The 26,270-nt window shown below is 56.6% G+C and overlaps 1 protein-coding gene and 1 non-coding gene across 2 annotated transcripts in view; both read right to left on the reverse strand.

Moving 5' to 3' along the window:
• Window positions 1-255: 255 nt before the first annotated feature.
• LOC128775764 (U6 spliceosomal RNA) lies at window positions 256-364 on the reverse strand. Its single transcript, XR_008420741.1, has one exon. It is a non-coding gene; the product is annotated as a U6 spliceosomal RNA (small nuclear RNA).
• Window positions 365-7,864: 7,500 nt separating this feature from the next.
• The window catches only part of UNC13A (unc-13 homolog A), a 60,983-nt gene continuing 42,577 nt past the window's right edge, over window positions 7,865-26,270 (reverse strand). The window contains exons 31-45 of the mRNA XM_053897142.1: window positions 25,925-26,008; window positions 25,303-25,380; window positions 24,992-25,080; window positions 24,380-24,532; window positions 22,644-22,767; window positions 21,722-21,727; window positions 19,950-19,988; window positions 18,738-18,767; window positions 17,344-17,400; window positions 16,893-16,973; window positions 15,878-16,025; window positions 14,767-14,823; window positions 12,061-12,153; window positions 10,926-11,085; window positions 7,865-9,381 (exon numbers count right to left, since the gene is read on the reverse strand). Of these exons, the coding sequence (XP_053753117.1) occupies window positions 9,081-9,381; window positions 10,926-11,085; window positions 12,061-12,153; window positions 14,767-14,823; window positions 15,878-16,025; window positions 16,893-16,973; window positions 17,344-17,400; window positions 18,738-18,767; window positions 19,950-19,988; window positions 21,722-21,727; window positions 22,644-22,767; window positions 24,380-24,532; window positions 24,992-25,080; window positions 25,303-25,380; window positions 25,925-26,008 (1,500 nt within the window). The 3' untranslated portion in view covers window positions 7,865-9,080. The remainder of the gene's footprint in view (window positions 9,382-10,925; window positions 11,086-12,060; window positions 12,154-14,766; window positions 14,824-15,877; window positions 16,026-16,892; window positions 16,974-17,343; window positions 17,401-18,737; window positions 18,768-19,949; window positions 19,989-21,721; window positions 21,728-22,643; window positions 22,768-24,379; window positions 24,533-24,991; window positions 25,081-25,302; window positions 25,381-25,924; window positions 26,009-26,270) is intronic.

The raw sequence follows: 26,270 nt of genomic DNA on the forward strand, positions 1-26,270 counted from the left end.
ATCCGTTTCACTTGAGGACAGTCAAGATGTCAGAAGGCTCGCTTCCTTCTGGAGGATTTAGGGGAGAATCCAAGTCCTTGTTTCTTGCAGCTTCTGGAGATCGCGGGCGTTCCTTGGCCCACAGCCACTTCCTGAATCACATCTCCTACTCCTTCCTCTGACCTTCTTCCATCCCTCTCACAGGGAGCCTTGTGATTGCCTTTAGGGCCCACTTAGATAATCCAGGAGACTCTCCCACCGTCTCAAGATCCTTAATTACGTCTGCAACGTTCCTTTTGCCATCTACGCGCATCCTTGTGCAGGGGCCGTGCTAATCTTCTCTGTATCATCCCAATTTTAGGATACGGGCTGCCACAGAGAACGCTCCTTTTACCATTTGAAATACCATTCACACTTTCGGGGCAGTAGGACGTGGGTATCTTTGGTACAGGACACTATTCAGTCCTCCACATTCCCCTGTAGCATGCTGTAATTGTGGCTGGGTCTGGGGATGTATCATCACTTATTACGTATCAAAAATGTAGCATATCAGTCAGGATTAAGGGTGGGAAACAAATGAAGAGGTCTTTTTTTTTTTTTAAGTCAATTATATGCTCAGTGTGGGGCTTGAACTCATGGCCCCAAGATCAAGAGTCCCATGCTCTACTGACTGAGCCAGCCAGGCGCCCTGAAAAACCAGTTGAAGTCTTAAAAATTTTTTTTTAATGTTTATTTATTTTTGAGAGAGAGAGAGAGCGAGGGAGGCGGGGTGGCAGGAACAGAGAGGGAGACACAGAATCCGAAGCAGGCTCCAGGCTCCGAGCTGCCGGCACAGAGCCCGACGCGGGGCTCGAACTCACGAACCACGAGATCATGACCTGAGCTGAAGTCGGGCGCTTAACAGACTGAGCCACCCAGTCTTTTAACAGAAAGGGTTTAACACAGGAAACTCTGCTGCTGTAGCCTGAAAGCAGCCGCAGACTGCGCCGAATGAGTAAATGGATGAGCGTGGCCATGTGCTAATAAAACTTTATTTACAAAAACAGGCAGTGGGCTGGATTTGGCGGCGGCGGGGGGCGGGGGGGTGAGGATAGTTTGCCAACTCTTGGTGCCCAGGAGCGGGACCAGGACTGGGCCTACAGGAATGATCCTGCAGAACTTGCTCACCAGGGGAACCGAAGCTCCTCGAAATCAAGGCAGAGAGTCAGATGGGCCTTGAAACCTCCCACGCTGGGCACACACCCTGTATCTGTGATCCAGAAATCGAATGCCGCCTTTGCCTCGGCCACGACTGCTTTCCGACGCCCTCCAAGCCTGACACCGGACAAGGGGATGCACCTTCCAGAACAGCAGGTGTTTCCATGCCTGGCAGCTGGCAGAGCGAAGGGGAAGCAAAAAGCAAGACAGCTCTGGGTCTCTTCTGGCCTTCCAGACTCCCGCAGGCATCTGCGTCGGTGGACCTGAGCACGCGCCCAGCTGCGGGGAAAGTCCGTGAGCGCGGCGACAGCTCGGCAGCCTCCGCCTGGAAAGGGGCTGGAATCGGGGCGGGTTCTGATGTCAACCCACCACGTCCTCCTCGTTTACCGCTGTACGTTATGGCGAGGGTAAGAATGATTGGGTAATTGTAGGATGCATAATCATGGAGCCTATTATATGTAATTGCAGGATTAGGAACAGAGTAATTATCACGCGGTGTAATAAATTATGTAATGAAAGGGAATCGTACATGGATCATGAATCACATAATTGGATTACACCCTCCAGGAACCTGGTTATCTTACTTACGTTCCCTGGATGGTCCCGGCAGGTTGGCAGGTGGAGTGATGAGAGGGTGTGGGTAAATGGGGTGGGATTAGGGTAGATTAAGGGGGGTTGGGGGCAGAGCAGGAGGACAGGGTGAGGTTGGGGCTGGGGCTTCAGGTGACAGGGGCGGGTGGGCTGAACACGGGGATGGTTGCTGAAGTTTAGCCCAAGGCTAGGAGAGGTGAGGAGAAGCAGGAGGGGAAGTCGAATAATGGATTAATTAGGTCAGAGGTTGGCAAACCATGGCCCACGGGCCCCAATCTGCCCAGCTGCCTGTTTTTCTTCTTAGTGTTAAAAATTGAGGGAAGCCGGGGTGGCTCAGTCCGTTGAGCGGCCGACTTCGGCTCAGGTCATGATCTCACGGTTCGTGAGTTCGAGCCCCGCGTCGGGCTCTGTGCTGATGGCTCAGAGCCCGGAGCCTGCTTCGGATTCTCTGTCTCTGCCCCTCCCCTGCTCACACTCTGTCTCTCTCTCTCCCTCTCTCAAAAATAAATAAACATCAAAAAAGTAAAAATAATAAATAAAAATTGAGATGAAACTCAGATAGCATAAACTTAGCCGGGCGAAAGCGTACAACCCTGTGGCATTTAGTACGTTCCCAATGTCGTGCAGCCGTCACCACCATCTGCCTCCAGAACTTCTCCATCTTCCCAAACTGGAACTCTGTCCCCGTTAAAGATGAACCCCCCCCATCTCCCTCCCCCAGCCCCTGGCGCCCCCCCCCCCATTCTACTTTCTGTCTCTACAGATTCGGCTACTCAAGGGACCTTCTATAAGTGGGATCACATTTATATGTCCTTTTGTGACTGGCTTCTTTCACCCAGCATAGTGTCCTCAAGGCTCATCCATGTCATAGCCTGGGTCAGGCCTTCCTTCCTTCTTAAGGCTGAAGAATATTCCAGAATGTGGAGAGACCACGGTTTGCTCATCCATTCATCTCTTGATGGACATGCTGGGTTGCTTCCACGTTTTAGCTATTGTCACCCATACTGCTGTGAACACGGGGGTACAAATATCTCTTCAAGACCCTGCTTTCAGTTCTTCGGGGAATGTTCCCAGAAGCGGAATTCCTGGCTCACCCGGGAATTGTATTTTTCAGCTTTTTAGGGCCCTCCCGACCGTCTTGCACAGCGACTTGCACCGTCTTGCATTCTCACCGGCAGGGCACCCGGGTGCCAACTTCCCCACACCCTCATCAACACTTGCTTTTTTCTTTTTTATGTGTGTGGGTTTTTTTTTAACGTTTTATTCATTTTTTTGAGAGACAGAGCGCGGGCAGGGGAGGGGCAGAGAGAGAAGGAGACGCAGAATCCGCAGAATCCGAAGCAGGCTCCAGGCCCTGAGCTGTCAGCACAGAGCCCGATGCGGGGCTCGAACCCACAAACTGCGAGATCCCGACCTCAGCTGAAGTCGGAGGCTTAACAGACTGAGCCACCCCGGCGCCCCAAGACTTGGTTTTTCTCGGTCAGCATCACGCTAACACTTATTCCCGTCCTTGGTCGGAGAAAAGCCTCCTGCAGAGAGAAGGGCAGGAGTGAGCCCACAGGTATGGCCTTGGCTACAAGACTCCGTCGATCCAGAGCCAGCCCGTTCGGTTCCCACAGCACAAGCAGCAACGTGAGCCCCTCCCCGCCGCCCCGCCCCCGCTCCCAAGCCTCGAGGGTGACACGATGGACCCCACGTGCTGAGGGACTCGGGGCCGAGGGCTGAGCACCTTTTGTAGCGAGCAGCCAGCAAGCCAGCCCCCTCCGTCAGGGAGCGAGCGAGCGAGCGAGCAGTTACGCAGAAGACACGCTGTGTAGACCGTGTGCCCAGCTACGGAAACTGCCGGGCGTCAGGGGAGAGGAGAGAAGCTTTGCAGCCCGGCGCAGTCAGCAAAGACCTGCAGGGGCCCCAGTGGCCTGCGTCTTCTGACACGACGCAGTTCTGGCTTGGCCATTTTCACTGCTGTCTAATACTCCCCCGTGTGAACCCCCCCCACCCCCTCCAAGGCTGCTTCCGGCCTTCCGGCCCAAGTGCAAGGCTCCCTGAGGGCGCACTCAGAGGAGAGCTTCAGGCCTCGGTAAGGCCGCTGCAGGTCCTGCTTTTAGCTTTTTCTGTTCCTGGTAGCTCAGAGCACTCAGGGAAACCCGCTCCCGGTGGCCGAGCTCAGGGCCCCTGCCCTGGCCACTCAAATGCGGAAGCCACCCCGGATCTTAAGAGCGGGATCCTCAAATTCACCCAGGAAACCCCGAGCTGGGTGAGGTTCCGTTTCTGCCCCCTGGTGGGATGGGGGCTCAAAACAGAAATTGAAAGGAGCTGTAGAAAAAGGAGGGTTTGTTCTCTGCATATGCGAGCTTATGAAATGAGATTCTTACCTGCTACGTTCGAAAAAACAACAACGGACAACAGACGGGGCTGTGGGTTGAAGATGAGGGTGTCCCAACTTGCTTGAGCTAAGAGCGACAGCTACCGCATGAATGTCCTCGGTTCAGATCCCGGCTCTTTCCTTCTCTGCAGTATCTTTTTTTTTTTTTTAAAGTTAGACCCCCCCCCCCTTTTTTTTTAATGCGTATTCATTTTTGAGAGAGAGACAGAGACAGAGCGCGAGCAGGGGAGGGGCAGAGAGAGAGGGAGACCCAGAATCCGAAGCAGGCTCCAGGCTCTGAGCTGTCGGGCACAGAGCCCGATGCGGGGCTCGAACCCACGAACCGCGAGCTCATGACCTGAGCCGAAGTCGGACGCTTAACCCACTGAGCCCCCCAGGCGCCCCCTTTTCTCTGCAATATCTTGAGTCGCGTTCGTGGGTGGGAAGTGTGTTCAACAGCGTGTGTGTGTGTGTGTGTGTGTGTGTGTGTGTTAAGTGCTAGGCTGTTTTTGTTGTTGTTTTTGCTGATTCAGGAGTGAAAGGAAGCCACCACACGTCTGAGGCTTTTCGTTTTTTTCTATTTTTTTTAATGTCTGCTGTTAATAAAATATTTTTACAGAGACCAAAAAGTCAGAATAGTGCAAAACATCTCAACACCATGCATTCATGACCGCTTCTCGTTGGTTTTAAACGTTTGTTCCAAGTCACGTATTTACAGAGAGATGGGGGCATCTGTGCCGACGCCAGACCAACGGGATGGAATTAAAACAAACGAACGAACAGACAGCATTTTGATTTCACATTTGCAATCACATGCTAAGAGAAGGTGTGTGGAGGAATGAACCCCCCTGGACTGCGTAGCCGGGTCTGGGGGGGGGGGGCGGTCTCAGGGTGCCGGGGTCAGGGGTGAAGCGTGAGTCCCCCTGGCCGTGTGGCCTGGGATGCGCAGGGGACCCTCCGCCTGTGACCTGGGTCTCGAGAGAGCCACCGCGGTTAGGCAGGGGGTGGGGAAGGGGGAGGTCTTACTCGACACCGTCAACTTGATTTCTCTCTTTAAAAAAATAAAAGGCAAAGAGAAAAGCAACACGTGTCAGCGAAGACAACTTTGGTCCTTGACAGTTCTTAGGAAAGGACGTTCAGGGGGCAGGCGGTGTCGTGATACGAACCCGAACCCCCAGCGATCTCCCCTCCCTCTCCACTGGGGCAGCAGAGTGTGGGGCGACTCTGGGCTGTCCCTGCTCTGCCCCGCCCCTCAGTGTCCCCATCTGCAAAACGGACAGCACAGGGTGTGGGGGACAGAAAGGTCTCTGAGGTCCCAAAGATTTCTAGTTGGGTGTTAAGTTTTTTGCATCTCTGATGGGGTCACGGGGAGGTGTCAGGCTCTGGAGACTGAGAGGGATTGCGGGTCAAGGCCAGGCACCTGCTCGTGTAACATAAATCCTTCCAGGCTGGACCGGGGAGAGCCAGAGAGACCGGTGGGTTCCTCTTCCTTCTAGATCCCTGATTTCCCTTTCTCCCCACCTCCGAGTCTCTCTCTCCATCTCAAGGTCTCTCTGTGTCCTCTAACCTTCTCTCTCTCCTTCCCTCCTCTTCTCTGTGTCCTTACTCTGGGCCACTGTCCCTCGTGTGGGGGAGGGGTGGAGGAGGAGAGGGGATCGGCTCTGTCCAAGATACAATGTCGCACTCCCCCTACCCGACTAGGGGCCAGCCCTACTCCACCCTTTCCCTGACCCCTGGAAATCTAGGGCCAGATCGTGGCATGAAATGGGTCCGGACGCAACCCCTAGGCCCCACCAGGGCTCAGAACTTCGGGCCACCCCAGGTGAGGTGGTGAGTGGCCTTGGGGAAAACCCTGCTCCTCTCTGAGCCTTGTTCCAATACAGGAACTTCCTAGTTCCAGAGGCTTCGGGCCTCCCAGACTCCTTTCCTTTCCTCTCTCCTCCTCGTCTGCTCTCGTCCTCTCTCCCCCGTGTGTCCTGCCACCCAGTCACAGGCTGGCTGGAACGCCTTCTGTGTGCCCAGGTCTATGTGGGAGGGGAAGGTTGGTATGGCCAGACATGGATAGACACGCAGGTGGACCCTCCACCCCAAGACCGTTCAACTAGGCATACCCTTCCGTCACCCCCCTGTGCCCGGTCTGTGCTGGGTGAACTTGGGGCTGTCAAGAGGCCTCAGACCCCAGTCCGGGGGGGAACAGGGCCTGTCCCATGACATCAGGGACAGAGGGGTGGGGACGGGGGCTGGGGAAGTCCTGAGGAGGAGCAGGGAGGGTTTTCTACAGGACAGGATATTGGGGATGAGTCTTGAGGGATAAATAGGAGTCCCCTGGGGGAAAGAAGAGGGAGGAAATTTCTAAAACAGCTCTAGCCTGGGAGTCAGGGGAAAAAAAAAAAAATCATTCAACAAATACTCCCTGAAGCTCCCTCCATGTGCCTGGGCTGGTGCTGGGGAACTGGACACACACACACACACACACACACACACACACACACACAAGCAGGTGCGCGCACATGCGCGCGTGCTCATACATACACGCACACACACGCAGGCCTTGACCAGAGACTCCCAAGGATCTTTTGGGAAATAAGTTGGCTCGCTCAGGCAGAAGCTCAGCTCCCCCTTTTCTTGCTGGTCACCCATAGATCCCGCAGGGCTCACCCCAAGACACGTTACCTCCCCTTTGGCTGTTGGCTGGTGTTCTCAGTCCACCTCACTCCCACCCCCCTACCCCCGTGGCCAAAATTTAAAATCTGCCCCTCAGTCCATGTGACAGAGATTCTCAGCTCCCCCCTTGCCACCTCCCAGCCTGCCCCTGGCCCCTGCCCCTCCCCCGCTGTCCTGTATGAGAACTTGCAGCTCAACCTCTGGTTCAGAACCTTCAGTCACCCACAGCTGCCGAAACTCAGGGGACACATGTAGCACCTCCAGGTAACGCAGGAAATGGTGCCACTTCTCCCAGACTCGTCCACGTGCCGGGAAACCATCAGTATAAACACACAAGTCCCAGCACCTAGGATTTGCACATGGCCTCCTTAGAAATGCCAGACCCTTGGCCAGGGCACAGCAGGAACAACTGTACCCATCAGCCCTGGGCTCGTCTAAGGGGTGGGTTTTTGTTTTTTCCTTTTTACTCTATCTCCCAAAATCTTTCCAGGAATTAATTTCAATATCCCGAAAGCACTCTGTCTCTCCCCCAAACTGCATTGGTCCATTCTCCATGAGGTAGCCAGAGGGAGCTTCTGACGCCTGAAATCCAGACTGTTCTCAGCTTTAAGATCTCCTGGGGCTCCCCAAATCCCTTCGGGTAATATCAGAACTCCCCAGAGCAGCACACAAGGCCCTGCCCGGTCTGATATCTCTGCACGTCTCCCCGACATCAACACCTTCTCCCTGTGGTCCCCCTCGCCAGCCACAGTGACCTCGCTGCGCTTCAAACCTGCCCACCTCAGCCTCCGCACCTACGGTTCCCTCTGGTGCTTGGTCAATCTGGCAGGAAAAGCAAACGGCCCATAAGCACCCGTCCAACATGGAAAAGCAGATTCTGGGCAAAGACAAGCCGTGACAAACTTTACCAAAAGATTCTGTCTCCGTGAGCTAAAATGGGGAAACTTGACTTTGGCCAGATTGCCCCACCAACGCCTGCTGGAGGAAGAGCTTCAGGCAGGTGGAGGCCCCACCTGGGGGTATCCTGTGGCGCGGTGCCTGAATGAATGAATGAGATTTTGGAGACTAAGCTCCGAGCATGTTGGTATATTTACACACACACACATATATACACACACCTAGAGTTTCTGGTCTCTTTCTCGCCTGCCTGGAGAATTCTGGGAGAGGAAGAAGGGGTTGGGGGGGGGGGGGGCGGTGCCTGGGTCCAGGGAGCCCCAAACCCTCACTCTTTCTTGGTGGGAGGTCAAGAGTTCTCAGGGAATCTTCCCATCGGGTCCCAGGGGAAGGGCTGAGGGCTGGGGTTTTGCTTGGCAGCCAGCCGTGGGAGGGGGCAGTGGGGGCCTTGGCCCAGAACCCCCATCCCTTGTAAGGAATGGGGGAGGTCCCCTGAGGAGGGGTTAGCAGCAATGGGGAGCTGTGTCGGGTCATCCGATTTCAGCCCACCCTTAGATGGGGCACACAGGCCAAAGGGAGTGGGGAGAAGGTGCGGCACTGGGGCCTTCAGCAAAGTCTCGAGCGGCTCTCTGGGCCGCAGTTCTGCCATCTGTTAAACGGGTGGGTTCAACTCTATGCTATGAGGATGGGTATGTTGGGGGAAAAGGAGAGGCAAACCCCCATGGGGAAGTGGGGGCAGTGCGGGTGCTTCAGAGCCGTCCACTTGGCCCCCAGGGTTTGGGCGCCCGAGGGCGCATGTGCTTTTGAAATCCCATCCTCCCCTCCCTCCCTGTTTATTTTTTGCACAAACATGAAAAGACACTCTGGTCCAACCTGGGCCCTCCAACCAGCTTTCTAGTGCCTCCAACCCCTAGACCACCCCAGGGGGCGCTCTAGGAAGCCCTGCCCCTTGCCCAGGGCCCGCCCCTCCAGGGAGCTGAGAGTTTCATACTTGGCAATTGGTCTCGGGCCCCAGGATTTGGGGACCCATCTTATGGCTTTTCCAGGGGACAGGAGGCAGGGTCTCCCCGTACCAGAGCCCCAGGACCTGGCCTCCTCCACAGGGGGGCAGGACTCCCTCCCATCCCAGCTCGAAAGGTCCCCTAGGCGCTGGGGACTTGGCTTCTGGTAGGGGATGTGGCTTCTTCCTTCATCGCGCCCTAGGGCGTGGCTGCTCGAGGGGGCGGGGCGTCGTCCGTTCACCAGTCCCTAGAGGTGGGAGCTAAGTCAAGGGCGCAGGCGCACTCAGCCCTCCGCACCAGAGCCCGGAGACTCGGCCTCTGGGAGGTCCAGGCGCACAGACGTCGCCCCGCCCCGCGCGCAGGCGCAGTGCTGCCCGCCCGCGTGCCCCGCGCTAGGGCGCAGGCGCCGCGCCGCCCTCCTCGGCGGAGCGCGTGTCCGACTTGAGCTTGACGAACTCCTTGGCCACCTCGTCGTTGCTGCGCTGTGACAGGATGCGCAGCACTGTGAGGCCCGTGTCGTCCATGTGGATGCGGCGACCCAGTGGCAGCCAGCAGGCGGCGCTCCCGCGCTGGGCCAGCTCCCGCAGCTGCAGCACGGCCAGCCCCACCGTGCGGTCCTCGCGCGCGAAGCAGTAGTCCTTGACGCACACCTGCAGCTCGTAGCACTCCGGGCCCGCGTCCGCGCTCAGCGTGCTGCGAGGGGGCGGGGCGTGAGGACAGCCCCGCCCGCCGGGCCACCACCCCCTCCTGCTGACCCCGCCTCCGCGCCGGGCCACGCCCCCGAGGGCTGGGCCCCGCCCCGCCCCGCCCCGCCCCCAAGTAGTGTCTCTGCCCCGTCACTCCTTCCTCCCTTCTAACCCCCACCCCACCTCCAGCCCACAATACCGCCACCATCCTACTTTCAGCCGAGGGCCAAACCCCGTCCCCACCCCAGGTGACACTTTTCCCAAGACACCCTGGCGAGGCCATGCTTCCACCCCGTCCAAAGCGCCCACAGCTTTGGCCCGCTGAGCTGCTGCTCGCCACCCTGCCCCAGACGCCACGCCCGGAAGCCCCTTTACCAGGCTGCCACCTGAACTCCGGTTATCTCCTTGGCGTGCCCCACCCCCATACTTCCTAGCCCACCCCTCTTACCTCTAAGGAGATCTGTCCGCGCGAACTGCTCTCAAGCGTCACCGTGAGTGACCCGCCCCACACTCCAGCACGTCTCCCCCTACCAGCAGGCTGTGTCCCCAGTGACGCTGGGCTTCTGCCCCCAGGGGACCTGCCCTAATGGGCTATGCCCACACCGCTCCCTAGAAACACCCTCCCAGGCTGCATTCCTGGCCCTCAAGGACTACCAGCCACCCCAGGAGACATTTGTCCCCCAACTAGATCATGGGCCTGCTCCCAAGCATTGCATCAGGTGACCTACCACTCCCAAATCCTCTGACCAAGAGCCCTCTTCTTGTCCTTCAGGGGTCCCCACCTCTCCCCTGTTCTGATGCTCCCTTACCCCTCTGCATTTCTGTCCCCCAGGAACAGCCCCCTGCCCCCACTATCCTACCCCAGCCAGGTTTACACCTGATCTAAATGTCTGCCCATCCCAAGTAATACCCTGATCAGACATATTTATGCTCCCCAGGTCATCTGCCCCTCTGGACCCTGGATGCTTCTGACTAAGCTCACTCTTGCTCACCAGGAAGCCCCTTCTGGATGCGACCCCACCCCCACCCACTTGACGGGCATCCCCATGCCCTGGACCACGGTCCACTCCTGTCCCCCAATGCAGACTCCTCCTGACCTGCCCCAGCAGCCCTGACAAGGCTCACTGCTGACTCCAGGACACCTGCCCCCATGGCCCTGAGACCCTCACCCACACGTTCCTTGCCTCATCATGATCGCTCATGGCCCTTAACCAGACCTGAGTCTCCAACCCCAGAAATGACCCTGCCCAACATGCCCCCTCTGCTCAAACTTCCCTTCCTCTTCACAAGCCTTCATCAACATGTTATATCACATTCACTGCCTCCCCTGGGAACTGCCTGTCTCCCAAAGTGGTTACCCCCATCCCCTCGCCAGCGTCACTCCTGCACCAAGGCGCCTCGCTTCCCCGGGCCCTCACCTAGGATACGACCCCTCTCCTTCCTGCACCCAGATACCACTGGCCCACCAGACTTCCCTCTGGCCTAGCGGGCCCTGAAATTCACGCAGCAGATGGCCCCTCCCCGTGATCCCCCAACCAGCCTTAGACTCACAACTGGAAGCTCTCGTTGTACTTGGGGGCCCAGCTGTTGTTCTTGGATTTGGTCGCAAACTTGCGTTTCTTGTCGCTGAGCTGGGGCCCGATGATGTTGACCTCGATGAATGGCCGGAAAATGCCAGAAGTCTGCCACTTGAGGTCATTGGCCGCCACCACTGTCGGGGGGGAAGTAGAGGGTAAGACTGTCAGGGTCCTCTCTACGCAGCTGTGGTTTTCAACGCCTGTCTGAAAAGCCCCAGTCCCCGCAATATTCCTACAGCTAAGTGCGGCCATGTGACGAAGTTCCAGCCGGCGAAACGGGAGAGGAAGTGATGTGTACAACTTTCAGGTTGGGGCTTAAAGGGCCGGGAGAATGCGCTACACGTTCTCCTTCTCCTAGCTGCAGGCTGGGATGCTGGTGGGGAGGAGGAAAACATTAGAGATGTAAGTGGAATCAGAGAAGGTAGGGATCCCCAACACTGGAAAACCTCCACGTCAGCTCCGGGCTGATTGTCCTCGGAGTTAGAGAAAATCGCATTCTGTTTTGTTTAAAATTTTTTGTAATGTTTATTGATTTTTGAGAGAGAGAGAGAGAGAGAGAGAGTGTGCAAGCAGGGGAGAGGCAGAGAGAGAGAGAGAGAGAGAGAGAGGCACAGAATCCGAAGCAGGCTCCAGGCTCCGAGCCCTCAGCACAGAGCCCCACGTGGGGCTCTAACTCACGGACCGTGAGGTCATGACCTGAGCCGAAGTCAGACGCTTAACGGACTGAGCCACCCAGGCACCCCTCATTCTATCTTGTTTAAACCAGTGGTATTTTAGGCCTTGGTTAAAACAACCGAGTCTGTTTTAATCTAAAAATAAATAAATAAATAAATAAATAAATAATAAATAAATAAATAAAAGCCAACAAAAAGAAGGCAGAGCAGAGGAGGGATGGAGAAAGTGGAATTCAGTCCCATCACACTGTTTGTACCCCTGGATCCAGCCATGCCTGAAAGAGCTTTATTTCTGGAATTGTTTAGTTTTATGAAATTTTTTTTTTTTTTAAATAACAACTATTTTTCTTGATTAAGCTCGTCTGAGGGCGGTTTCTGTCATAGGACTAGCGAATCCTGGAGAGGGCACTCTCCCTCCCAACTCAGACCACTCACCTTTCACAGTGACCTTGTGCTCCCCGGTTCCCGGATGAGTGAAGAGCTCGACGTGGACTGAAACTTCACCCACAGGGTCTTCCACACCCGAGCCTGGGCGGGGTAGGGGAGGATGCTTGGCGTGAGCTCCATTCCTCCCACCCACTTAAGGGACCTGGACCACCTCCCACCCACCATGTGCTGGCGGCACTGGGCCATCAGCCCTGACAGGGTTGGCACTGAGGGTGGGGCTGGGATGGCACGTGGTCTTAGGAGGCCAAGAACGCTGGGTTCTGCCCCTTCACTGCCTTGCTGTAGGGTCTCAGGCGGATCTCTTAACGTCTCTGAGTTTAACGCACCTGCCCCCCATTTTTCTCAGGCCAGTGATTGCCGTCTGGTCGAAACTCATCCTGGCAACACCTGACCCCCTAGCTGCCCGGGTTTCATTTTCTCCTTTGGGTTGTCACAGTGCCAGACTCTTCGGGTTCCCATCCTGTACACTAGCTGAATACACCAGAGAATCTGTCCCACCTCCTTAGCCTCCATCCCGTCCCATCCCCCACCATCACATGCCTGGACTATTGCAGTAGCCCCCTTCTGAATCCTCTTTTCTCAGTACACCGGCCAGAGAAATCCTATTAAGTTAGGTCACTTCCCTCCTCTGCTCAAAAGCTTTCCATGGCCTTCCGTCTCACTCTGAAATGATCGAAGTCCTTTTTGTGATCTGCGAGGTCGCTCCCAATGTGTCCTCGCTATTCCCTGGCCTGCCTCGTTTCGCTCCACTCTCACCCTCGCTAACTCTGCTCCAGCCACATGGGCTCCCTCGCTGCTTCTCCAAAACACTGCGATAACCCGACCCGACCCAGAGTCCTCACTTCTTCTGAGGCGACAGCTTGCAGGCTATCTTTTCTCTCCCTCCCTCAATGCCATTCCTCTTTTCAATAGAGAATCTCAAGTTTCCATTGAGAAATACCCCCACACCCACCTTAGATCTTGGTATGGCTAAATGAACCATGGCTGCCCAGGGCATTCCCTGCCCACAGTTGCAGTGATTGGCTCCGGAATGGTCATGTGACCCACGCTGGGCCAATCAGAGTTAGCTCTGGGACTTTGGCTGCAACTCTGAGGAAAGACTCTTCGGTGCTAAGCTAGCAAGGCTGTCTCTGCCCAGTGGGGGGAAGGCCTACGTCACAGATGTCTCAACAGAGACCAGTGACCAAAGACATTGTTAGAGGCTCTGGATTCAGCTATTATTGGTGTCAGCGTAACCCTTAATCTTTCGGTTCCAGGCCCACAAATTCCCCAGTCTGCCTCTATTTCTAGCTACCAGGAATGCCCTGACTGATTGGTTCCGATGGGGGTCATTGAAGGAGCAGCTTAACACTCTCTGTCCCGTCCCTCTCTCTGTGGCTCTGGAAAGGGCATCCTGTGGGGCCTGAAACCTGTGACCGCCAGCACCCCCACCAGGCCCCTCCCCTGCCCCTCAGGAAGCTCCCCACACCTTGAGCGCCCCATGCATGGGGGAGGAAAGGGAGAGTCAGGGGTGGGCGCCCAAGGTTAATCCGGGTTACCTGGCATTGGGTAGGAAGTGACTGAGGCTCAGGGGGCAGAGAGGCCTGGAGACCCCCATCACCCCACTGCTGGGGCGTGCACCACCCCCATCTTTGCTGCCCACCCCAGGCCACCTTCCTTGTCATTTCAGGCTTCGGTCCCCCCTCCCCCCACCAGTCACATGCTCAGCCTCACCTCCCCCACCCCCCAAGGCTGATGCTTCACAGCAAGCTCAATCCGGGCCAGACTGAGGGTGCCAGGGGGGGTAGTTGGGCAATGGTGGGTGGGGTGAGGGGTCAGACCATGGCCAAAGCTAGTAAGAAGGGGGAGGAGGGCAGTGCTGGGCGCCCCCATCCCGTAGTTTGCTGGCTCCAAGGGGAAGGGTCTTTCTGGGGCTTCCCTGTGCGTACCCCAATCCCATCCCTCCCCGAGTATCTTCCCGTCGGGGAAGGTTCCTTGGGCAAGTGGCTTAATCTCCTTTGAGACTCAGCTTCCTCATCTGTGGAATGATGGACCATCCTGGGGGGCAATTGGGAGAAATCTTTTCAAAAATCCCTGAGAAATGCTTCTTGGCACAAGCGCTGGCCCAGAGTCAGAGCCTGAAAACTGTTAGTTTGCTATGCTTGGAAGAATGACATCAGTAATAATATTAATTAATTAATTAATTAATAATAAAAGTAACAACAATACACTCGCTGGGAGCTACTGCATGTATGACAGGTCAGGAACTTCTCTACATTTAATTCATCTAATCCTAAAAACAGTCTTATGAATTAGGGCCCCTGACGGTTCCCATTTCACAGATGAGAAAGCTGAGGCTCAGGGAGGCGACATGCTCCCTGCAGGCGTCCGGCCCGCCCAAATGGCGGAGCTGGGATCATAGCTCACTGGGATCTGAGCCCACTCTTAACCGTGCAGGCGCTGTCCGGGGGACCGGGATCTGGCTTAAGAGATGCACCTAGGAAGAAGCGGATTCCGACTCGAATCGCTTCTCCTTCCCCACGTGGAACCAGCAAGCCGTCCTTCCCCCTCATCCACCTAGGCCCCCACAGCCGGTCCGGCCTGGACGGGGCCCGGCGGGCCGGGGAGGCGGAAGGACGGGCCTTTTACTAGCCGGGGCCGGGAGGGGCGCAGGCACCGGGCACCGGGCGGGCGGCGGGCGGCGGAGGCACGTACCCTTCTCAGGATAAATGTCTTCACTAAGGGTAAACCTAGTCCCTTTTCCACCATGGACTAATCACGGGGGAAGGTGGAGAAAGGAGGGAAGGGAGGGGTGGGGGGAGAGACGAGCGAGCGAGAGGCGAGGATGGAGGGCGAGAGTGTACGTGGCGGGGAGCAGGGGAGGCGCGGAGAGGGGGCGGCGAGTGAGAGGGAGGAGAAACAAGAGAGAGAGAAACGTCAGCTGCAGACGGACGGACAGACAGCCTCCCGCTCCGGGGGGGGGGGGGGGGGGGGGGGACACCAGGGACACTAAAAGCAGCAGCTTGGACTGGGCACGAAGCTGAGCACAGAGGCCTGACGCCCAGGGAGCGCCCCGGGCCCTGGGCTGACTGGAGGGGAAGGGGGCCGCTCCCCTCACCCCAGCTTCCGGCTTGCGGGCAACTCTCCCTCCTACCCCCCTGCCGGAGCTAAGCCTGGGTCAGCGGCCAAACATCTCTCCCCGGTCTTAGGGCCCGTTTTGAAAAGGGCGGGTCCTCAGGGAGGGGAACTAGGACCCTGGAGTCCTGCTCCCCTCAGCCCCAGCTGCTGTGTGGGAACTCAGAGAGGGACAGGAGACAGAGACAAGAGGAGAGAGAGAGAGAGAGAGACAAAGCGAGAACTTGAGAAATGGAAACCCCCTCTCCGTCCACTCCTCCAGGTCGGGGCCCCGCCCATCCCCGGGACAGCCAATCATTCCTTTGCCGCGTGACGTCATCTGCCCCGCCTCCCCCCGCCCCTAAATGTCAACCACCCCCTGGACCCTGCCCTTCAAAGCCGCGTCCCTTGGTGCTTTCAGTCGCTCCCTGGTCCTGGCCTTTCAAAGAGGTCCCGCCCCACAGCTTTCAATCCCCTCCTGGCCCCGTGAGGTCATAGATTTTCCCCCAGGAAATGCCAATCACCTCCTGGCCCAGTGACGTCAGAAGTCCCGCCCCCACGAGTTGTTGATCCCTCACTGGCCCGGTGACCTCACGGAGCTCGCGAGCGCCGGGAGCTGGTCAGTTGCCCCGGGCCGTGACGTCACAGAGGCGAGTCAGTGGCAGCCTCGCTGGGTGGGGGCTGGGTCGCCGCGCGCTAGGCCGCCGCTTACCCTGGGCCGATTGCGTCTGCACGAAGGTCTTGATGAGCAGGTCGGTGGCCTGCGTGTAGAGGGACAGGGCGTAGCGCAGGGACTGCAGGTCTGGGCTCTTCTCCAGGAAGGTCTTCTTGAGGCCCACGCCACCTGCGTGGAAGTATTGCTGTGGAGGACGGGGTGGGGAGAGGTGAGACCACTTGGGCAGCCCCAATCCGCCCTCCCCAACTCCGCTGCCCTCCGGTGGTGACGCGCCCCGGATGGCCTGGGGGCCCTCAAAACACCCAAGTCGTGCTCTCCACTCCCCGACCTCCAACCCTGTCCTAAATCCACGGGTGGGCTTCCAGCACTCTCAAAGTTAATACCCATGCCTCCCGCCTCTCCCCAAGCCTCTGTGGCCCCAACCCTGCAACCTCCCAGGCTTCTCTCCAAATGTCTTCCCCAGAACGTACCTGCCTCGGGGTCTTTGCACTTACTGTGCTCACTGATGGGGAGTCCCCCCCCCCACTTCAAACACCCCCATTTTGCCATGGTGGTCTTCCTCTGGGTAAGGTCTCGAGGAGCTTTCCCTGACCACCCTCCTTACTGTGTTGCGAACCCTGTTTCACTATAATTCTCTGTTGCAGCAAAAAATGTCTTCTAGAGTAATTTTCATGCTTTTTGTGTCATGGAGACCACAGTGTTCTTGCACGGGCTGGTCCTCTGCCTGCAATGCTTTGTTTGCTTTGCCTTGCGAACTCCTACGCATTCCCCAAGACCCACCTCCCACATGCCTTCTTTCAGAAAGCCCTCGCTTCTCCGTTCCCGGGCTCCCTCAATTCCCATCCTCCCTTCTACCCGGCCCTGACCCCACAGAGCTGGGGCTGTCCCCCCTGAACCTAGGGCTCCTCGGGGCCCCGCCCTCAGCCAGCCTGGAGCTGACAGAAGAGTCAGCAGGGGGTGTTTGTAAATTGGATACATTGAGGTGGGTTCAAGCCTAAGTCACACGCTCTGCCTGCTCCCCCTGGGATGACACAGGGGTGGCAACTCTCACCTTGATGGTGTCCAGGGCCAGCTCAACTACTGCACACTGCTTCGGGGTCAAGCTCTTGGCTTCTTCTCGTACCATGTGGTCCTGGATGGACGGAGAGAGGGCCCGGGTGGGCAGACCCACCTTAGGGATCTGCCTGTCTATGGGCCTCATCCCTGTAAAACTCTGAGGAGTTGGGAGAGTGGGTCTGTCTTTTCATCACGATGTCCCTGGTGCCTAGCGTGTGAGTGGCACACAACAGGGGCTCAATATTCGTTGAATAAACGACGTGTACCCTTGATCAAGCTGTATCTGAAGCCGAACTTTGCACATCTTTGCAACACAGTGGAGCAAATCAATTATGCTTCCGTCAGTCTGAGCAGGGTTTCTGTCCCTTGAGCATGTCACCATTCTGGGACCTCTCCCCCCAGGAAGCTTCCCCACCCCAATCTCCTGCCCCCACCCCTGGCCTCACCTTGAGCTTAGACAGCTGACCCAGTTCTTTGGCTGCATTGAAGATCATCTGGGTTCCCTGCAGGTAACAACAGTCACAGCCAAGGTGAGCGTGGGGGTCCTCCAGACCAATCCCCACAGCCTTACTGACACCCCAGCCCGGGACACGATCTTAGTTTTTGTCCAGAGGCTCTGGGCAGGGCAATGGTTGTGTCCCAGGGACAGAGGCCTGGAGCTTCCCCCTCGGAAAGCGCTGAGGAGGAGGTGGTGACTTTGTCCTTGCAAATCCCAGTGTGGGCGCACTACCCACCCTCTCGCCTCCCTCAGGACCCCAGGTTTGTGGGACAGAGACGACAGAATGGGCAGCGAGGGGCCGTGGGTGTAGGGAGCCGTAGATGGTGTTTGTCGGTATGGGATGGGCTTGCTAGCCCGAAGTCAGGGGGTTTTGAGAAAACTAGGGGATGGGCTCTAGTGACCCCCGCCCCCAGGCTTCCCCGCCCCCTCCCTGGGCCCATTCCCTGTGTGGGCGAATTTCCCCAATAATCTGGGTGGCTGTTATCTGACCTTGTAAAGGGAAGAATCCTCCCCACCCACACACACCTCGGTACCCATCCCCCACCCCACCCAAAACAGACGCCAGCAAGATGGCGTCCTGGTTATGGCCCCGATGAGCCGGGTGGGCCTGGGTTCAAATCCCAGCTCTGCTGTGTGGTCCTGGGCAAGTCACTTAACCTCTCTGAGCCTTCCCATCTAGTTGGGGGACATCGTATCCACTTCACGGCTTAGCTGGGGCTCAATCTGTCTTTGTTCGCTGTTATTATCATTTGGTCTCAAGGTCATGTGCAGTGCTGGGGGCAATGGTCCTGCCACCTCCGATCGCTGTGCTGGGTGACCTGCGGCATGTCCCCGGCCCTTTCTGGGCCTCAGTTTCCTTCCCTGGTTAACAGGGGCACCTACGCTAGCTTGGGGGATGGGGGAGGCCGAAGTGTCAATGAGGTAATGAGTCCTGCGTTTACTGGGCCCTGGGATGGTCCGGGGTCCTGAGCAGGGCGAGGCAGGGAGGAGGGCCATTCATAGCTGGGATCTTTGGAATCGTGTGGAGGGTCGACCAGCTGGCCGATGGGAGCTGTTTTCATTCCTTGTCTGTGATGACCGGAGGCTGTCATGAGGTACAGTGACTCAGGAGCCCAGCCGTCTGGTCCTTGGTTCCCCCTGCCACCCTCTCCTCCCCTCCTGCCTCCCCCCCCCGCCCGCTGCCCCTCGCGAGCAAACCAGACAGACAAAGGAAGAAGAGACCACGGGTGGGTTCACAGTGCGCCCCCCGAGACGGCACAGACCACAGAGGTGGAAGGAGGCACGGGGTGGGGAGGGGGGGAGGGGGTGGGAGCCAGACAGACAGTGACGGGCTGGTCTTACATCTGAGTGGCTTGGCAATTTCACCCTGCCCTGTGGAGAGAATCAGGCGGAGGTCAGAGTTTGGGCGGCTGATGGGAGGGTGTTCACTGGGGTTTCCCTGCCCCCTGAAAGCACAGTTCCACTCCCCGGCCCACAAGCTGCCCTCCCCCCCCCCACCCCAGCTCCTGGGTTTAACGCTGGGCCCCCTCCTCAGCTAGGCACCTTCCCTCGTCTCCCACTGGGAGCTGGGGGGCTAGACGCCCGGACTAGCCAGGAGGCTAGAACCAGCCCGTCACCTGGGGACAGCCTGCCCAGGGATGAGGCGCCTTGGGGAGGAGGAGAGAAGAGAAAGGGCTTGGGTTTCTCTCCTCCCCCAACTCCCAGGACTCTTCCCTGGGAACCCTGGCTCTCAAAGAAACGTACTTCTAGGTACCACAAGTTCCCTCAGTGTAGAGAAACGCACCCAAGCACATCCACGCAGGTGCAGAGAGTTTATGCCCCCTCATACACACACACCTGGATCAGCATACAACACACACACACACACACACACACACACAGAGCTCACACACTAAAATACACACGTGCACTCCCAAACGCTTGCACACGTGTGCACAGTCACACACATCAACCCACACACTCTCACCCCCACACGGATGCACTTGCATGTAAATGGTGCCCCCCAAAAGGGCTACATGAGTGAGTAGGGAAGCCCTACAACCCATGTTCATGTAGCAGAGACCCCTCGTGTGCGCTCACAGGGATGACAGTTCCTGCGTGAATTGCACAGCAAGGGCAACTGTTCGTGTGCTGCCACAGCTCCCGTCTCCTTACAGCAAACACCCGTTAGAACAACAACAAAATCTACATGAACAACAAGGCATGTCTCGGTCGAGGGCCGCGGTGCAGCGTCTGGGGCCCTTCTTGAAGCCACAGAATTTCCGCGGAACCCAGCGCTGAGATAAGCTCTCTGGGTCTTGTTATGAGAGGGAGGGAGCTGTTTGCATACGTTTGTGTACACATTTGCCCACACGTGCACCCAGACTCCAAGCCATGTCCCTGAAGAATCAGCTCGTCTCTGACTTCTGGTTGTGTGGGAGTTGGTTAAGACACCTGCCTTTTACCTGTGATCCCCAGCTGACCTTCCTGCCCATGCCAATGAACACACACACGCACACGCACACACTCGGACCCCAGAGCTCAGGACCTCAGCACAGATGAGGCCCTCATTACCTTTTCTAATCCCTTGCCATGTTTTCTCAAGAGGGTGCCCTGCAGAGACAATGTCACAGGGTGATCAACCTGGCAAGCCATGTGGGGTGGGAACCCAGGGTGATCACATACATACTCATGGGGACAGGAGGTAAGGGGCATCTTATACCGCACAAGGGGCTGATGGCTGGGTTGCATGTGTGTGTGCCTCAATGATCAACTCTTAAAGGCTGTAAGAGAGTCAGAGAGACAGGGAAGAGAAAGAGAGGAAAAACAGCAATACAGAGCCAGAGAGAAAGAAGTCACTGCCAAAATATAACCCATTTACGTTTACTGTATATATGAGGATCTTGTTTCTTGGGTCAACAGGAGAACAAATGGGCTCCAAATTCAGACAGACCTGAATTTGAAACCTGACTCTGGCCTACATTTACTACGTGGCCTTGAGCAAGTGACTTCTCCTCTCTGAGCCTCAGCTTCCCTCATCTGCAAAATAGGAACAATAATATCCACCTCACTCAAAGGGTTGTCACGAAGGTGGCCTGTAACATCAGCTATGAGGTCTGGCATACAAGGAATCATCAATAAATGTGAATCCCTGGCCCCCTGGGTGGCTTAGTCGATTGAGTGTCTGACTCTTGGTTTCGGCTCAGGTCATGATCCCGGGGTCATAGGATCAAGCCCCACACCGGGCTCTGTGCTGAGTGTGGAGCCTGCGTGGGATTCTGTCTCTCTCTCTCCCTCAGCCCCTCTCCCCTGTTCATGCCCCCCACCCCTCTCTTTAGCGGGGACGGAGTGACTCCCCTTAGCTCCTTGCTGCCACCAAGTGGTTACAGCCAAAGATCCAGACTGCAGCCACCAAGAAGTGAGACGAGTACGAGTATGTGCGAACTTTGGACAGGTGACATCTTACGACGACCTGTCTTGCCCACAAAGGGAGATCTCTGCCCTCCTATGTGTCTACATATTGCCTCCGCCAACAATAATATTAGCTCTAATTTTAGTGACCACACAGCCTAAGCTAGTCACGGAGATGAGCACTTTAATGCATCATCCCATTTGGTTCTCATCACAACCCTCAACAGAGTTACTACAGTTAACCCCTTTTTCCAGACAAGGAAGTGGAGGTTGAGAGGTGAAGTGACTTCCCAAGGTCACAGAGAGAGTGGCTGGGCTGGGATTTGACGCCAAGATGGCCTGACACAGAGTCACGGATGCTACCTCCCACCTGGGTGCCTGGGCGTGTGCCCGGGATTCATGTGGTCGTGGGGTGGGGCTGGGAAGGCAGAGGTGGCAGGAGGGTCTGCACTGAACATTCGAGTGGGGACCCAGATGGCGAGGGCCTGTATTTTGGGAGGCTGCTAGCAGTTCAGAGCCCAAAGGGGAGGTCAGAGCGACTCCGTCGACTTTTAACCTCCTTCTAGCTTCGGGGAGAGACTGATACCCTGCTGGAGTCTGAGAATATGGGAGGAAGGGTGGTTTCCAACTAAAGGACGAGGTCAGATGGGAAGGTCCTGGGCTCGGGGTTTGGGGTTTGGGAGGCGGAAGGTAGGTCCTCTCTGCTTATAACGGGGCGGGGTGGGCGGGCGTGGCCTCCCTCCCTCCAGGCCCCGCCCCCTCCCCATGCCCCGCCCCAGACAGACACAGGCACATCTAGGCGGGAGGTGGGACAGTGGGTGGGGGGCCGGTGGGTGAGGAGGGGGCGCTGGGTGGGGTGGGTGCAGCCACGCGGTGGGCCGAGTCCAGACACAGAGCGGACGGACAGACAGACGGACAGAAGGGCCTCTACTTACGATCATCTGTCAGCCGCGATGGGGGCGGGGCGGTGGGGGAGGGGGGAATAAGTCACCATGAGTCTCCCAGGAAGGTCAGGGAGGGGGCGGAGACGGCACCGAGGGGCGGACCCCGTGCCCCTGCCCAGCCCAGAGGAGGCAGGCAGGTGGTCGGAGGTCCGAAGCCTCCCCCACCAGGGTTGCCTCCTGGTGGCCCTGCCCATCCTCCCCAAGCCCCCCTCCTGTCCACCCAGGAATGCCCTCTCACTCTGTGCTGTGCCATGAACCCGTGTGCCATTGCTGTCCTCAGGCCCCCACACTTCCCGGGAGGAACCCACTCCCAACCACGCCCCACTGCAGAGGTCTCGGGTCCCCCACTCCCTCCTGGAAGCCTGATCCCTGGGGATCACGATCTCTGGGCTGTTCCCAGAAGGGTTCCAGAGGCATCGCCCTGGTCTCTGGATGAATGCTGACCTCTGCTTGACTTCTCTGACCTTGGATGCTCTCTGTGACCTCTGATTGACCTCTGGGAGCCCTCTGTCTCTGATCTTTGAAGTCCATGGTGTCTCCCCTCCTTGTCTCTTGATTGACCCCCCCAAGAGCCCTCCGATGAACACACTGACCCATATGCCCTGTGTGATCCATGGATGGCCATGAGCCCCAAACTGACCTCTTTATTTTCTGGCTGACCTCTGACCTTCGTAAGCCCTCCTGACCCACGGGCGGCTTCTATGTCCCCTTAGACATCTCTTAACTCTACTTGACCTCTTTTTATATATCTGACCCAGGAATGACCTCTTTGACTCTTTGATGACTTTTGACCCGTGTATGACCTCTCTGATCTTTGAATGGCCCCACTGACCTCTGAGCCCCAATGCCTTTGGCATCAAGTTCTCTGGGCTCCCACAGGGGAGGTGGCCCAGGGATCCCCTGTGGGCCTCACCGTCTGGTCGGTGAGGGGTGGCAAGACGATGGTCTTCTCCATGGTGTTCATGACCAGCTTCCATAACTCCTTCAGCACCCGCTTCAGCACCGTCTTCTCGCAGATTTTGGCAAAGAGAGTCAGGCTGGAAGTGAGGGGCAGATCTGAGAGACAGCCCAGCTGGCCCTTAACCCACAGAGCCCCTTTCCCTCAACAAATGTGGGAAAGGACTCCATGGACCCACCAGAGGGCACAGAGCCTCTACAGGGACCCCTGGATGGTCAGCCTGATGGAACTATGGTGTATGATACATGTGAAGAGTGAATGGCAGGTGGACAGGCCAGCAGGGGCCAGACCGGAAGGGGACTCAACACCTGGGAGGAAGGCCTGGGCCTTCGGATGAGGGCAGTGGGGAGCCATGGAGTGTTCAAGAGAGACACAGCCAGACTTTCCTGTTGGAAAGAACAGAGTGGGGGGCAAACTAATAGGAAGGCTGGAGACTAGGGACTGTGAGGGGGCTGGGGCCATGCTCAGGAGAGAGGGAAGGGGAACGATGGGAAGAGGGAAAACAACAGGGGCGCCTCGGTAGCTCAGTCAGTTAAGCGTCCGACTCTCCATTTCGGCTCAGGTCACGATCTCATGGTTTTGTGAGTTCGAGCTCCACATCGGGCACGGTGCCGACAGCGTGGAGCCCGCTTGGAATTCTCTCTCTCCTTGTCTCTCTACCCCTCCCCTGCTCACACTGTCTCTGTCTCTCTTAAAATAAATAAATAAAACTTAAAAGGTTTTTGGCAAAAAAAAAGGAAGGAAAACAACAAAGAATCCGTGATTGGATGTATGGGGATTGAAGGAGACAGGGTAATCCACTATGATCCACCCAGCAACTGACCCACCCATCCAACTATCCCTCCCCCAACTTCCTTTAATGACCCCTCCATATTTTTCCTTCCCCCTTCCTCCCTGGCTCCTTCCCTCCCAACCATCCTTCCACCCATCCATCCATCCATCTTCCTACCTCCTTTCCTTCCTTCTTTCCATCCTCTCATCTACACTTCCATCCACTTATTTCAATCGATTGTTCCATTCGTCCATCCATCCATCCACCTTCCTATCTCCTTTCCTTCCTTCTTTCCACCCTCTCATCTACACTTCCATCCACTTATCCTTATTTCAATCGATTGATCCATTCGTCCATCCATCCATCCATCCGTCTTCCTATCTCCTTTCCTTCCTTCTTTCCATCCTCTCATCTACACTTCCATCCACTTATCCTTATTTCAATCGATTGATCCATTCGTCCATCCATCCATCCATCCGTCTTCCTATCTCCTTTCCTTCCTTCTTTCCACCCTCTCATCTACACTTCCATCCACTTATCCTTATTTCAATCGATTGATCCATTCGTCCATCCATCCATCCATCCGTCTTCCTATCTCCTTTCCTTCCTTCTTTCCATCCTCTCATCTACACTTCCATCCACTTATCCTTATTTCAATCGATTGATCCATTCGTCCACCCATCCATCCATCCACCCATCCAACCACCATCCACTCACCCTTACAAATATTTACTCACCAGTCCTTCCGATCATTTACCCACCCGTCTTCCCATCCTTCATACCTCCACCCACCCATCCAAACCATCCAACCACCACCCAGCAAACATGCCCCTAGTGTCCCCTCCGGGTCAGCCCTGGGTTTCTGAGGTCCCATCCCTGACCACCCCCTGGCCGTCTCAGTCCACCCAGCCTGACTCACTTGCTGTCCAGCAGGTCCATGATGGGTTGCAGCACATTGTCAGCATCCTGGGCCACGCTGCTGCAGGCACTGGCTGGCACGTTGCCCGTGCCCTTCACCTGGCTGAGGATGTCACCCATCTGCTTGACACACTCCTCGATGTGTGGCTGGAAGCTGGGGGCACAGGGGGTGGAGCTCAGGCCAGGCTCTCCAGGCCTCCCAGAGAAAGGGTCAGGTGAGGCCTCAAAAGCTGACCCGTGGACCTTGATGTTTTATCCCAAGCATCACGGAGGCATGGCATATCACTGAGCAGGGGAGGGGATGGTGTGGAATAGCAGAATTGGGCACTGTGCTGAGACATTTACTTGTGTTGTTTATTTCATTGCACAGTCCTACCCAGGCACTATTATCATCCCCCACTTTATAGATAAGTAAAGTAAGGTTCAGAGAGGTTGAAGGACTCACCCAAGGCTATATAGCTAGTAAGTGGGAAGCCAGGATCGAACTCAGGTCTAACTCCAAGCCTGAAGTCTTCACCACTAACTACATCTGCTGAGTCTCTGGAGGCCCCAGGCTCAGAGGTCTGGGGGCTGCCCCCCTCTTGTCTGCTCCCAGCCCTAGAGGTGCCCCCACCTGGTAGCAAACACCCGGCTGAGCTCGTCCAAGACATTGTTGAGTTTCACCTGGAGCTCCTTCAAGATGTCACTGGCCTCAGCATCCAGCTGAGGAGGGAGAAGGGACATTAGATCAGGTTTACAGAGCATCCACCTAAGTGGGGCATTTGCCCATCCAACCCGGGGAAAGAGATCCCAAAGGGCTGGGGAGGAAACGGGCACAGATTGTGAAGCTTCTTGCTTGGGTTTGAGGGAGTGGTTGAGCTGGAATTCATCAACAGCCTGCAGGGACACAGGGGAGATGGTGACCCTGCCCAGGCCTCGCCTTACCTCTTTTCCTCCCATGGCTTCGAACATCTTCTCCAGCTGCACTCGGAGCTGCTGCGTGTTGTTCATGAGGATGCAGGGCTGGCGGTGCAAACAGAGCAGAGATTCAGGACTCAGGATCCCTCCCCAGAGCCTCCCCCATCCACTGCCGGGGACCCTGGGATGGTTTCAGGGTCTGGGTCCAGAGAAAGCTGGGGTCCCATAGGGTCATCTGAGAATGGAAGACAGCCTTGGGATCAGATTCCTGGGAATGTTGGGGAGGACAGTCTCTGGGGATTGGCAGGGGGAATCAGGGCTCAAATAGCTTCTCCCCTGGGGCGGGGCTGGCTTCTGGGAGTAGCAGGAAGGGGAGAGTTCTTGTCACACACCTATATTCTCCTACGTGGTCTCAAAGCTTTGCAAGCTCACGTCCATACACCCTGAAGGCTTCATTCACAACAACCAGACTGACACACTGAAGGCACGTGCCCTCACCTCCAGATCCCCTCAGACACACACAGCCAGGTACACGGACACACACAGTTGGACATACACAGACAGAAGTATCAGAGCCCAGGGAAGGATGAGCCCTTGGGGGTACAGAATGGGGATGGGAGGGGACAGGACAGGGACCCCCAAAGGTCACCACTTTCTCCTTCTCCTTGGAGCAGTAAGAGGCGAAGTCCTTGGAGATGATGTCTGCATACTGGAGGAGCACATTACTGATGGTCTGGGGAGGATACAGATGTGGGGGAAGAACAGGAGCTGGAGTTAGGCAGGCCCATCAAGAGCCACTAGTGAGATCAGGGATGAACCCAAACCCCTATGAGCACTCAAGATGGACCCATTTGATGGGCGAATTCTCCACCCAGGATGACCATCACAACCAAGAGGAGACACCACCAGGTAAAGATGATTATTTTATGTAGAGCCAGCTTTTTCACAGAGCAACCAACCATCATACTAACCCAGCTCCAAGCATGAGCGCGACT

This window comes from Panthera pardus, unplaced genomic scaffold (assembly GCF_024362965.1).
Source record: "Panthera pardus isolate Hobbes unplaced genomic scaffold, ASM2436296v1 HiC_scaffold_8, whole genome shotgun sequence".
NCBI classification, from domain to species: domain Eukaryota; kingdom Metazoa; phylum Chordata; class Mammalia; order Carnivora; family Felidae; genus Panthera; species Panthera pardus.